Here is a 13,600-nt window from a genome sequence, read left to right as displayed (position 1 = left end):
GCATATAGCACTAACAGCCACCAGCAAGATGACTGACATCCACGGCAAATGGTTCTTCTCAACCAAAAAGTTCTGAAACATGCAGGGATTGTGTTCACATCTAAAAGATTAGGTACGGCCACCCATGAACAAACTATTCCAGATTCTCTGGAAGGTCAAAATCACCAGTGTAAAGTTCCAAAGGCCTTTGGCTTTGCTGACAATTTTACAGTTGCCACACTATAAAATGCGAAGGGGCTGAGGTTTGAGAGTGACTTGTTCAATATGGAAAAATAAATAGATGCTTTCCAGTCTACTCCACACCGGCTTATTTCTCCTGGTTTCCTTTCTTTACATTTTTCCCTTTTGAGATGTAAGAACACAGAGATAACTTAATGAACAGTAATATGCCAGTCACGCTAACATCCCCAGAACAGGGAAAGTATAACTCAGCTATGGTTGCTGGGCTTCTAAGCTATATCCTCCAGCATGCTCAACTCCTTCACTGGCTATTGTTAGAATTTTCCCCTTTGCTGTCAATGACTTTATTTCACATAGTGGCAACACTTGAGCTTGTCCCCAGCAGAGAGAAGACAGAGGTGACAGGAGCTCTGTGACTCACTCACGTCAAATGCTCAGTGTGATTACCCATAGGGTTATATGCTTTTCTATAAAGGGATTCTCCTGTGGACCAAGGTTCTCAGATCCCATCCTAAACAACCACTGGTCACAGCAGAGTCCTGAGCAGCACCCAGGTGGTGATGGGGCACCATCCAACCTCACTACCAGAAGAAGAGCAGGCAAGCAGAACGGCAGGGATCCTGTCTTAGGTTTGCACTACGGGATCCTGTCTTAGGTTTGCATTACCCAAGCCCTTCCAATCTACAGCACTCCAACTTCAAGGACTCCTCTGGAGTGCCCTAATTAGTATCCACATATTATAGATGTACATAGGGGTTGTACAATTTGTCTAAGGTCACACGGCTACAAAGAGGCTAAGCAAGATTTGAACTCATTCAGTGATTCCTGCCTTCAAGTTCTTAGATACAATCCATCTCCATAGAGCACCCAAAAGCTTCTGAGTGACAAGGACAAAATCATCCAGTATTCATAGCTCCATGTTTTTGAATAGCACCTAATTGTTTAATAAGTGATAGCTGAGCTAAAGGACAACATTACCTGCTTACATCAGATATGCAAAGTGTTTACATAAAAATTAAGTGTCAGCAATGTATTCCTTGCTAGCTTTCTCCAAGGGTACTCTATTTACTTATTTATTTTTGTGCATATGTGTAACTGAGTGAGTTTATGTGTGCTATGTGTGTAGGGGATCCAACAGAGGCCAGAAGAAGGCAACAGATGTCTTGTAACTGGAGTTACAGGTGGTTGTGTGCTGCAATATGGATGCTGGGAATTGAATCCTAGCCCTCTGCAAGAGCAAGTGCTTTTGAACTGCTGATCCATCTCTCTAGCCTGAGGGTGCTCTATCACTTGGGACATGGCTCCATGTCAGGAAGGAGTCTAACCCTCTAAGGTACTAAAAACCTCTAGGTAAGCTTGCTGGTCTCTTATTGTTTGCAGAATTGCTCAGTTTTGCTCCTTACCTGAAGAGGCAGATAATTATGCTTCCTGTTGTAAGAGACATCAGAGAAACACTGTAGCCCAAGGTATAAATGGCCTTCACCAGAATATAAAACGTGATCTACAAAGAAATAAAAAACACATCTGTAAGCTGCTGGCCAAATTCACAGTGCAATAGGACATTCTGGTTCCTTCCTATTTGTAAAGCACTCTCTCACACAAGCGGAGTGCTGGAAGAGCGGAGGCACAGCCACTTTTATAATTCTACCTCCATCTTGAGTCCAGAAGGACCTTCACTTTTTGAAGACCTATCTTTTCTTACAAATCATTATAAATATGATTTTTGCAAAGAAATATTTCAAAGGGAACTCTATTGGCTACCATCAGGGCCAAAAAAAGGAAGGCCAATATGAGTGGAACTTGTGGGATCCCTTCCGTGGAGTAGGAATGTGACAGTCTTCTGGGAATGCATTTCCAAACAAGATCAAGTGGACATACACATATTAACTCATGGAAAATAACATGGCATCAAAAGTACATGACCAGTTACACAGAGGATCTCTCCTTAAAGAGTGGCTGCATTTTGCAGTTTTTATTTCTGACACTTAGGTTAATAGGCTTCATAGTTGAAATCTAACATCCATGCAATCATCAGATATGGGACAGAAGGCCCATAGTTACTGCTGTAGAACCACTGGGGACACTACAAAAACAGGGGCTGTGTGTGTGTGTGTGCAGTCATCAAAGAGAAAACCAGGCACTCACAGGACACTCAGATAGGCTGCACCACCCTACATGCTCCAAAGCCATGCCTGCTCTGCACTCTCTGTAAAACTAATCCTTGTATGAAAATGGAGAATATACCTGTTCATATAGGGTGAATTTTATACAATAGATATAACTACTGCTACTAAACCTCATAGTTATGGTACAATGAAGACTTCTCTCAGGTATGGTGGCACATGCCTGCAATCTTAGGACTTAGGTAGAGACTGGAAGATCAGGAGTTCAAGGCAGCCTTCACAGCATAGAGATTCTGAAGCAAGCTTGGACTACATGAGGCCCTGATTAAAAGTGTTTATAGTAAAATATAGAAAGTTTGCAACTTGCTACAATACCAATCTGCTAGGCAAGTTGTATCCACCGATGCAATAGTGGTATGATCATTATGGGGAAACCAACTACTTTCTTATTGGATTTGAAGTCTTCTCCACAGGAGGTACTGTGCACCTTGTCAAGAGTGTATGACTTGGGAGACCATAAGCCATAGTGAGTAACCCCCTGGTGTTTCACTAAATGGTCCTGTTGCCAAACTGCCTACTAAGTATGCTTATTGCCATAGATTCGTGTTGCTCTCAAGATTTTCAGAGAAGCTTCTTTTTGCAATGGGTAGTGTGGTTAATGCAGAAACTCCTAAGTGGTCAGAGTACTGAAAACAAGTAAAAATGAGTATTCAGCTGTAGATGGGTCATCTCTATCTATTTCCATCCATCTAAGGGAACGTTGAAAAAGAGAGGTCAGAAAGAATGTAATAGCCAGAGAATGAGTAGGAGAGTTGTGAAATACTGACTTCTGGAAATTACATAGTTGTTGAACACATCAACTCAAAGCAGATGTGGTTGCTTGCACAAGCCTTGCAAAAGTTCAAGCCAGCCAAAATTCCAGCATGGATTGGAGAGGGCCACCAAGGTCACACCCTAGTGGTGCAGCTATTGGTAGTTGATGGCTGTGGATGGAGGGAGTCACTTTTCTTTGGGGATGTGGATGCTAGTAAGCTAGCTGCCCGTGCCCAGTGCATAGTAACATGCCTATACACATGTGGTCAGCATTAATTTGGCTCAGGGGCTGCTGCTGCTGCTGGTGATGATGATGATGATGATGATGATGATGATGATGATGATGATGAAAAACAGAAAACACAAATTTGGAGGGGAGACATTTCAGGGTATACTGGAAAAGTTGCGTAGAGATTAATAGGGATGGATATGATCAAAATATATTTTATAATGTACAAAATTCTTAAAGAATAAAAACAGTATAAAAAGCTATGCAGGGGTCTGTTAGGTTTGCTCATAGTAATATTACAGTCTAGTCATGTTTGAAAGCATCACCCTATTAAGGTTGAATTGCAGGAATTCTCCTTGTTGGTACTAGGTCATAACATAAAGTTCAGGTCACAGGAGAGCAGAGAACAGAGGAGTCCATACAACCCTCCTCCATCTGCAGGGTGGTCATCATTGCCTCACCTCTTCCTTCTCTCTCCTTGCAACCCTCTCAAACTTCATTTTCCCATTCCCCACCTCATCTTCACCCTTATCTTCCTTTCCATTTACATTCACAGAGATCTCCTCACTTTATCCTCCCCTTCTCTGTCCCCATTTCCCTACCTGTCTGTGCCCTCACGCCTCATAATCCTCATCCCTTTTCTACTTGCATCTCCTCTAGTCTCATTTTGCCATTACCCCCCCTCCATGTCCCCTCATTCTCATCTCTTTTATCTTCTGTCTTAGTTACTTTTCTATTGCTATGAAGAGACAGTGACCAAAACAATTTATAAAGGAAAGCATTTAATTGGGAGCTTGCCTACAATTTTAGAGGGTGAGTTATGACCAATGTGGTTGATATATTGTGCACCCCAATAAACTTATCTGGGGGTCAGAGACAGAACAGCCACTATATTAAACATAGAGGTTAGGCAGTGGTAGCCCATGCCTTTAATCCTAGCATTCCAGAGGCAGGGATCTGTCTGGATCTCTGTGAGTTCAAAGCCACACTGGAAACAGCCAAGCATGATAACACATGCCTTTAATCCCAGGAAGTGATGACAGGAAGCAGAAAGGTATATAAGGCATGAGGACGAGGAACTAGAGCCTTTTTAGCTTTTAGGCTTTCAGCAGCAGTTCAGCTGAGATCCATTCAACTGAGGACACAGAGGCTTCCAGTTTGAGGAAACATGATCAGCTGAGGAATTGGCAAGGTGAGATTGGCTGTGGCTTATTCTGTTTCTATGATCTTTCAGCATTCACCCCAATACCTGGCTCTAGGTTTGTTTTTATTAATAAGACCATTTAAGATTCTTGTTACAGACCACTGTGGTGGGGAGCATGGCATCTGGCAGGCATAGTGTTGGAGCAGTAGATGGGAGCTTACATTTTATCCACAAGCAGTAGGCAGAGAGAGAGAGAGGGTGAGACTGGGCCTGGAATGGGCTTTTGAAATCTCAAAGTGGCCTACCTCCTCCAACAAGTCTACACTTCTAAATATTCAATCAGCTGGGAACCAAGCATTCAAATAGATGATCCTATGGGGGCCATTCTAATTCAAACCACCACACCTTCCTGTATACTTCATGATCATTTCCCTGTAGCACCCTGTTTGGTCAGTGTATTGGCTACTTTTCTATTGTTGTGATGAAACATCATGACCAAGCAGTTTCTAGAAGAAAGGGTTTATTTGGGCTTCTGGTTTCATAGGGATAAGAGTCCATTCGTGATGGAGAAGTATGGAAGCAAGCAGCAGACATGGTAGATGGGGCAGAAGCTGAGGGCTCACATCTTTAATGGCAAGCACAAGGCAGAGAGAGCAAGGTGGGAATGGCACATGGCTTTTGAAACCTCAAAGATTGCTCCCAGTGATATTCTTCTTCCAGCAAGGCCACACCTACTCAACCCACCTGAATAGTGCCACCAACTGGGGACAATAGGACCGTCTCATTCAAAGCGCCACAGTCAGGTTCCTTTCTCTGAATTCTTTTGGTGCAAACATACTTAATACGCTTACACTTGATTATATTTGGCCTTATACAGTGCTTCTAAAAAACCTGCTATGATTAAGCAGCCCTTACCTCAGCTTTACCTCCTTACCCTCATCTGGCCCATGGTAGTTGGCAAAGTAGAATGCTGGTACTAGTATGGCCTCTTAGCCCCTCATGGTGTCCTGTCTGGGAGGTCTGGAGAGGCCATCTGATCAGCTAAATCAGGGCTTGGGAGGGTTGAGCTTGGAGCCTTGTCATCATGTAAACATTCTGACATTGGTGCTGAACAGCCTCCCACAGCAACTACCCGGGACACACCAGTCTTCCCTATTGGTGTGGGAATGCGCACATGTCATACTGACTGAAGGGGTTGATGTGGTAGCAAGGCCTCCATCTAGAGAAGCAGGACAATGACAAGGAAAACAAATGTGCAAGTTTCTTCTACCCAGCTAATAAAAACAACATATTTTGGTGACGAGGGCATTTCAGCATAGCTGCGTTCAGCACAAGTATCACAAACTATCAGCAAGCCAGAAACCTGTGAAAGTCATCATCCCTTCTGTACCCGAGGTTCCAAGGCTCCACTCCAAGGTCGCAAATGAATACTATCTCAAAAAAATCGTGCCATTCATTCATGATGTGAAAATGGAATAACACACACACCTGGCTAATCAACTATGACTTTGAGGCCAATATATCCATTCCTTTTATTCACCCAAGGCACATCACCAAGTGCCTGCTGGAGCCAGGGATGTCAGTGATGCAAGCAGACAGGAATCAGCATTCAAGGGACCTATGCTGGGGAAAGAGACCAAATCCAATATCCAGAATGGCTAGAGGAGCTGCATGGTATGTTACAGGCTATTATGAAAAGTAGGAATGTAGAACAAGGTTCACACCAGCTGCACTGGCTGAGGCCAGTGACAACCATGACATTATGGTTAGGGTTGGGAAAGGGGAGGAACCTGGAAGAAGGAATGGCCAGTGCAAAGGCACTCTGGCAGAAAGGGATGGCAGGAAGGTGCAGGTCACACAGGCTGTGAGGACATGAGGCTGCAGGGACAATAAAATCTCACTGCACCTCGGAGGAGTGGGAGAGACATGCAGCACAGACATGTGAGGCTCTTCCCAGTGGTGAGTGCATGTTCCACTGAAACACTGTGCACAGTTTGAATAGTGATGAAAAGTATTCAGAGGCTAACAGATGGTAACATGAAGAAGGCAAAGCCAACAAGATTTCCCAACAGAATAGATAGAATGAGAGACAGGGGAATCCAAGGGACTTGGTGGAGCAGTTGGACCACAAAAGGCATGGACCATGAAGGGGGCGGGGCAGGAAGAACCATGGCTATGTCTTCTCCCCTCATGTAGTCAGAAGGACTCCTTCTCAGCATCTGCAGAGGTAGCTAGAGTCAGAGAGAGGCCTGGATCAGAGTTCTCACCAGGAGACAGAACAAAAGGCTCTAAGCCTGGGTGTTTATTTACTAAGAAATTTAATGAGAAATAACAGTGCTTTTGAAGAGATGGTCGGGTGGAGAATGAGCGAGCCCATCACCTAGTGAGTGAGGTTGCGAACAGACAGACATGAGGATCCTGCAGAGGATGGGAGACCACCTTGAGCCTGATTTGGGGCAAAGGTGGCTTCTGTCTCAGTGGTGTGTACCATCTCCGTGGGTGTAGCTCTGGGCCCCTGGCTAGGCTGAGCGTTCATTCTGACCTCACACCACGAGTCCACGGAGAGTTTGAGCCAGAGCAGGGAAGATGCAGGTTACTAGGGGCTGAGGGTCAGGACCCTGCTCTGTCCCCACAGTGGGATGGAGATGAGAGATGGAGGCTGCGGAGCTCTCTCCAGTGCCCTTATTTACTCTCTTCACAGCTTTGTCTATGCCCACTTGAGTTCATCCTGTGTGCACAGGGATTGCCAGCCGTCCTCGTGCATACGGTGAAACTTCCGATGAACCGAAATCCATACAGAAAGAACATCAAGTGAGGCTCTTTGATGGCCAGGAGAAACGTTAATGGTAGAGTGCTTGCTCAGTATGAATAAGTCCCTACGTTCCGTACTTAGCACTGCCGACACACACACACACACACCAAACAAACAAACAAACAAACAAACAAACAAACCAAGTAAAATAACTCCACCTCAACACTAATCAGAAGACCCAGGACAGCACAGAAAGAAGCTCTGACTGCTTTGGACCACTCCGCACCTCCTGGGTCTGGAAGCTCTCTCTTCTACCAAGGCCCCCAAGGCCCTTTGCTGAAGTCCCAGTTGCCCTACTGGTCCACTGGAACTTTGGGCTCTGGACACCTGGGTTTCTCTGGTGCCTCAGGCCACCTGTCCTTCTCATTACAGCCACATTGTCCCTACAGAGTTCCTAAGGCCCTGGGTGCCTAGTGGGCACCAGTACATGGTGTTTAGCCAGTGAATGAAACACGACCCACAGATTTGGAAGCTGTGAAGTTTGGACAATTAGTGCAGCAATCATTTGGCCCAAGGATCTGAGATGAAGCAGCTGTTGAGAGCGAGCAGGCCTTGGCTCTTTACTGGACCCAGGGCTCTGGAGGCCACAGGAATGGACAGCCTTGCCTGATGGTGTCATGGACCACGCTGGTGTTTTGTCTACCTCACATCTCTCTCTAAAACCTGACTGAGAACTTGATCTCCAAAGAAAGCTCCTCATATATACTTGGAAGGACTCAGGTCAGCACTGGGAGGATCAATATACTTGGAAGGACTCAGGTCAGCACTGGGAGGATCATTCTGGTTAACGCTTTGTAAGAAAATTAAGTAGGCTAGCCTAACTCTGACTTAGCTCAGGTGATCAAGGTGAGCATACATTTCAGTGTGGCAAATTAAGGCATTAGGTAAGATATTCAGATTTTCATTTCTGCCTTATTAAATCTTAGCAGTAAACCATGATTTCATGGTAAGGAACGCTCAATGCTTTCAACCCACCTCTTGCTGGGTGAGGCCATTAACATTAAATTAATTAAAGTTAAATAAGGTTTAAACTTCAGTTACTTGGTTACACTGGCCACAGTTCAGGGCTCCAAGCTACAGATGCCAGTGGCCTAAACCCTGGACAGACTGAGGAAGAGTTTTTCTATTGTGGCAGAAGGCCTGAGGCACAGCACCCAGGACAGTGCATGCTAGACACCCATCCTAAGTTGTTATCTGGTTCTCATGAAGTGCCACACCTCCAACCCACCTGCATTAGACTACCTGCGGTCGCTGCCTCTGTCTTGTGTGTCTTCACATCCCTTCCTGACCTGGAGTCTCAGAAGTCACACTGGTTGCAGAGCCATTTCTTCTCAGATACAGTCCCAATGCCACAGGACACTGGTCTCAGGACCTCAACCTCTTCCTCCACAGCACTTTCAGCAAGGAAGCATGATCTCGGTGTGAGTATCTACATTGCCAAAGACAATAACTCTGGAAGGGCTGGCCCTTTGCGGGAAGTATGGGAAAGGGCCGTACCACAGGCTCACAAACGTACAAGTGAGAGCAGTGGTGGGGGTAAAAAGACGGTTAAAGGTTAACGCACCAAGACCTGGACCACCGAGGAAAGTAAATAAGAAGACTTGTACTCAGGCGTGAGATAACCAAGCTAGACAGACGTGAGGACGGCAGCAGGGCTCTGGGCCAGTGCAGGCAAGCTACCTGCCCCGCCCCCCCAAGCTCTTCAGGGACATATGAAAGGCAGCATTGTTCCTACTTATATCCTGGTTTATATCTGATATCTTATTCATTGTTCCTTCTTACATCCTGGTTTCTGATGCAGCTAATTGTAACAGACTAAACTGTAAGTAAGGTTGGCTTCTAACAAGAAGCCTCCCGCTAGTTTAGGAAAGATAACCCAGACCATCCCACAGACAAGGAGTTTACTAAACAAATGCAGCTACTTCTCAGGGGCTGTGAGAACAGAGAGGTTTAATTCAATTAGTAAGATTTTAGACGTCTGCCGGGTTGCCGGTACCAACACCAGTTAGTGACTAACAGCTAGCAGACAGTCAAGGTCAACAGTTAACAAAGCACAAACCAGAGATGGACAAAGTGAGTGTCCATGACCCTTATTTGGGTGGGAGTACACGAACAGAGCATGACCGTCTCCTGGCTGGGTCAAGAGGACATTCATAGAGTGTGGGTCCTCCATTGGCTGAGCCATGATAACTTAGATAATTAATCAATAGATTTGCCCAGTTTCTGCCCTGGCCCCATTAAAAACTCCATACATAAAGAAGTTCCAAACTTTTCCTTTTCTTGGAAACCCCTCCCAAACTTGGGAGTGTCTCTCAATTGTCCTTCATTTATCATTTCCCTGTAATCTTTATCGATAAACTTGCTTCAGCCTCGCCTACTCCCAGCAGAGCCCACATTTTAAAATTTCATTAGCATGAGTCCATAAACTCAGAACCACTGTATCAGGTTGACCTTTGGTGATTGTTGGATGTCTGGTACCTTAGAACCCTGGATCAGGAACAACTAAGAGGGCTGGGAAAGTCCCATTGTGCTAAGAAACCCTTGTGGTCACTGACACATAGGTCTAAAAATGCGTGATTTCCTGTTAGAACCCCGCAGGAGAAGTGCAAACGGCAAGAAAAGGCTAAGAAAGCACACAGGCAGCAGCTAAGTCTCTGGGGCAAATTCTGGCCTAGATTTTGGAAGAAAACGTTTTCAAAGCCCTGAAGTTAGGTCTTTTTGTAGATCTGAAATCCTGCTGCAGCAAACAGCAGCAAAAGATGGTTCTGTGAGTTGAACATCACATGTGTCCTCTAAAAGGAGGCAGCTGTGACGGTGCCATGAAGCAGTGGCTTTGGGCTGAGTAGAGTGTTGCCAAACACGAAGTAAGGAAGTGGCTTCCTCTTTCAGAGCCTTGACCCAGAGGGCCCAGGGTGACACTTCACACAGAAGAGGTGACTATCCATGGGTTCACAAGCAAAGACCCCTGTGAGAGACCAAGTATGTCTGCATCCAACTTGAGGATGCGTTACTGTCCCCTCCACGGTTACAACCGGTACTCAGCATGCCACAGTGACGGAAGTGAGTGCTGAACCCAGGCTCCGTTAAAAAAAAAGGGGGGGTAGCCACTGTCTTTTCATATGATTTGTTCTTCCTGATTAAAAATTTTCAGGTCTGTGTTGACAGAGCCGTCAGCTTGAGCTCAAAATTCTTTCTTTGAGATCTCCAGCCATTCCAAATGGTGGACTTCTGATCAATGTAAGACATGCTCTTGCAGCAAAAGAGACTTCCTGTGGTATCTACAACTGGATCTGTGTCCAGCAGCTAGTGTCCAGGAATGACAAGACATTGGCTAACAGCCAGAAGAAGGAAACACTGATAAAAACACAGAAATGGGAGGACCAGAAAGTCAGCTCTTTCCTGAAAGCAACATTCAGCAGGCTTTTCTTTTTCATTTATCAATATGTGGAAACATCTAGAACAGAGCTGGTGCCCTGCAATACTCAACAGATGTTCCTAAAATGCCAGAAAGCAGTTGCCTTTGTAAGCAGTCTACAACAGCACTGTTTTGGTATAGGGCAACACAGTGGAAGTATTCATGAAATACAAAGACACGAAGATAACGAGAAATGAATACCCGATGTAGTTTGCACATAGTCACGCATTCTAATTAAAGCACACGTCATGTATAGCTCTGTGTTAACAACGCCAACACCTCCAAGAACTGGGTAACATTCTGTGCCATAGACAATTCCCAGGTCAGGCTTGAATTAAGCTCCAAATACCAACAACCACAGCTTATCTGAAAGCTGGCAAAGCAATCTGTAAAAATATGACCAAGTCTGGCGGGTTCCACAGATGACTCCTTTACTATCTGAGGGAGCAATTGCTCCTGGTGTGTAGAAGTCGCTCTAGCACATGCCAGCTCGTACAGGCAACACATGGCATTTCATTCATGAGCTAGCGAAGTCTGATCTAAAAACACTGAGCACACAGAGACAGACAAGAAGGGTAAAACAAGCATTTCCAAAAACCAAGGCTAATTTCATTTGTTAAGTACAGAGGACAAAACGCTCAAGATGCCTGGTCAGATGTTTAAACAAGTAAAGTTACAGACACATATGGCTCAGTCAACCACATTTCCCGGGCACGCAGGAGCACAGAGGATCACAGCACACACAACCTGCTATGTTACATGGAAAGAAAACAGTACCAGCTCTAGAAGCTACCATGCTACCCTTGCTGGTCTAGCTGAACAAAGTCCTGATTCTTAGAGCCCCACAGCCAAGGAAATGAATGCTAGGCACAGGCAGTAAGTACCATTGAGTGACTAGGACAGTGCTCTGAGTCTTTTAAGTCATGGGGCTGTTTGACTGTCTTAGGAAAACCTTTCCCACAAGCCCCTCTGTGTAAACTGGCCACCCTGGTCCGGGACCTCTTCTGGAATTCCTCCATCTGAGTCAGGGATGTGCCCTGCTGCTTCTAAGAAAATGTTTTTCAGTTTTTACCCATACAATAAGGTATAAAGGGTAGCGGCACTTTACTCGTTGGAAAGAGAGATGCTCAGCTGCTGCTTGGGGTGGGCAAGAACACACCCAGGAAGCCACGAAGCAACAGCAGAAACAATAAAACCATCAGCTATACATGTGGCAAAATGTCTATAAATAAACTTTTTAAAATGTCCCAAAGTAAGGAACTGACCGAGTACATGACAGATACCATGTCAGTGTGAGGACTTCGCTGGAGGACAAAGACACCACTCTTCATCCCAGCTAAGATTCACATCACAACCAATGAGTCCCTCTTGGGGCAGGAAATCTGGGTTTCTAAGAAGTGGACACTAAGACATGGAGAAAGTCCTGTTGAGGGTGGGACTCAGCTCTGATGGCTTAGAGAGAGGATGAGTTTCTAGACCCCAGGGTTGGCTTCTAAGGGGATGGGAAGAGCAGGAAGATGGATATAATTCTGGGAGGATGATGAATTTCTCAGTGAGAAATTATATCTGAATTTTCAGAGTTCCTGGAAATACATTCCAAGTATATTAGCTGGCTGTAGTGAAACATCTCTAAGAGGAAACACAAGGTGACTGGGTATCTGCTTGCAATGTGTGGATGGCCAAAGGGTAGAGGGAAGAAAGAACCCATAAAAGAAAGCAGACTTTTAGCGCAAACTTATACAGACTACAGAGACCAGCATGGGGGAAAATAAGGCAAGGTTCTTAGTGGATGAGGTGCTGAGTGAGCAGGGAGGAAACAAATGCCCGCAGGAAAACTGGCAAAGGAAAGAAACTAACACTAAACAAGAAATAGAGTGAGCAGTAACTGAGGAACATCTCCCAGCCCCGTCAGTGATCAGCAAATGTAATCAGACTTGGTAGCAAAATATAATCAGACTGGGTATCTTTTTTCTCGTAAATGAAAATAAATGGAATTCTGTGTTGGTGGGTACTACAGCCTCAGTGTTTGTGTGCCCCCCCCCCCAAATCCACAGATTGAGTCTTTAACAATCAGGAGACAGAGCCTTGCTGGGTGACTGGGTCCTGAGGGATAAGCTCATGAGGGAGGGATGGGTCCTTTCTCAGAGCAACCCCAAAGGAATCCACCCAATTATCATACAGTGCAAAGGTAGCTGGGGGCGGGGGCGGTGTATCATCTGCCAGTGCCCTGTGACCTTGGACTTAAGCTTCTAGAACAGTGAGAAACCAGAAACAGAACACTCCAGCTGCAATGTTTTGTTGTAGTAGCCTGGTCCAAAACAAAGTCCTCGTAGGTCATTCTGATGGTCAGAACCATACAGGAACTTGTCTTATTCGAACCAACAAAAGGAGATCAAAAGATAAAGGGAAAAATGCTGCTCAAAATTCTGCCCATTTTAAACAGCATTTATGGAGACCTGTGGCTGAGGTACCGGAAGGCAGGTGATGGCAGAGGACTCGGCACAAAGCTAACTCCAGGGATGCATTAATCAGCCGCTTCCTAGCCTAGTAGCTTGGATATTGGAGCAAGATGGGATACAATCCAACCCGGGCCGCACAAACAAATGGCTTATTTCATGTTAGCCTGATTTCTGGTTTCCACACATGGCCTCTGCAGATCCTTATTAGAGTCTAGGAACTACCGTTAGCCTGTTAAACAGCGGTCCACACCAACAGCCCAACAGAAGTGTATCTAATTCCCTACACTTTTGATTAGGGTCTGGGCTAGGGTATCTCAGAGGTTTAAGGCAATGATGGTTCTCTTTTGGCCCTGAGCCTACAATACACCAGAGTTTTGTGCCTTCTTGGAAAAATGGATGAATTCTGACGAGATAACCTGGACCCA

General features: G+C 45.3%; 1 protein-coding gene across 1 annotated transcript in view; it reads right to left on the bottom strand.

The window, feature by feature from the left end:
* Vipr2 (vasoactive intestinal peptide receptor 2) overlaps window positions 1–13,600 on the bottom strand; it is an 80,436-nt gene that overhangs the window by 26,682 nt on the left and 40,154 nt on the right. Inside the window, exon 6 of the mRNA XM_059279185.1 lies at window positions 1,584–1,681. Coding sequence (XP_059135168.1) covers window positions 1,584–1,681 — 98 coding nt within the window. The remainder of the gene's footprint in view (window positions 1–1,583; window positions 1,682–13,600) is intronic.

Source organism: Peromyscus eremicus, chromosome 14, assembly GCF_949786415.1.
Source record: "Peromyscus eremicus chromosome 14, PerEre_H2_v1, whole genome shotgun sequence".
NCBI classification, from domain to species: Eukaryota; Metazoa; Chordata; class Mammalia; order Rodentia; family Cricetidae; genus Peromyscus; species Peromyscus eremicus.
This window is presented reverse-complemented; position numbering and strand designations above follow the sequence as displayed.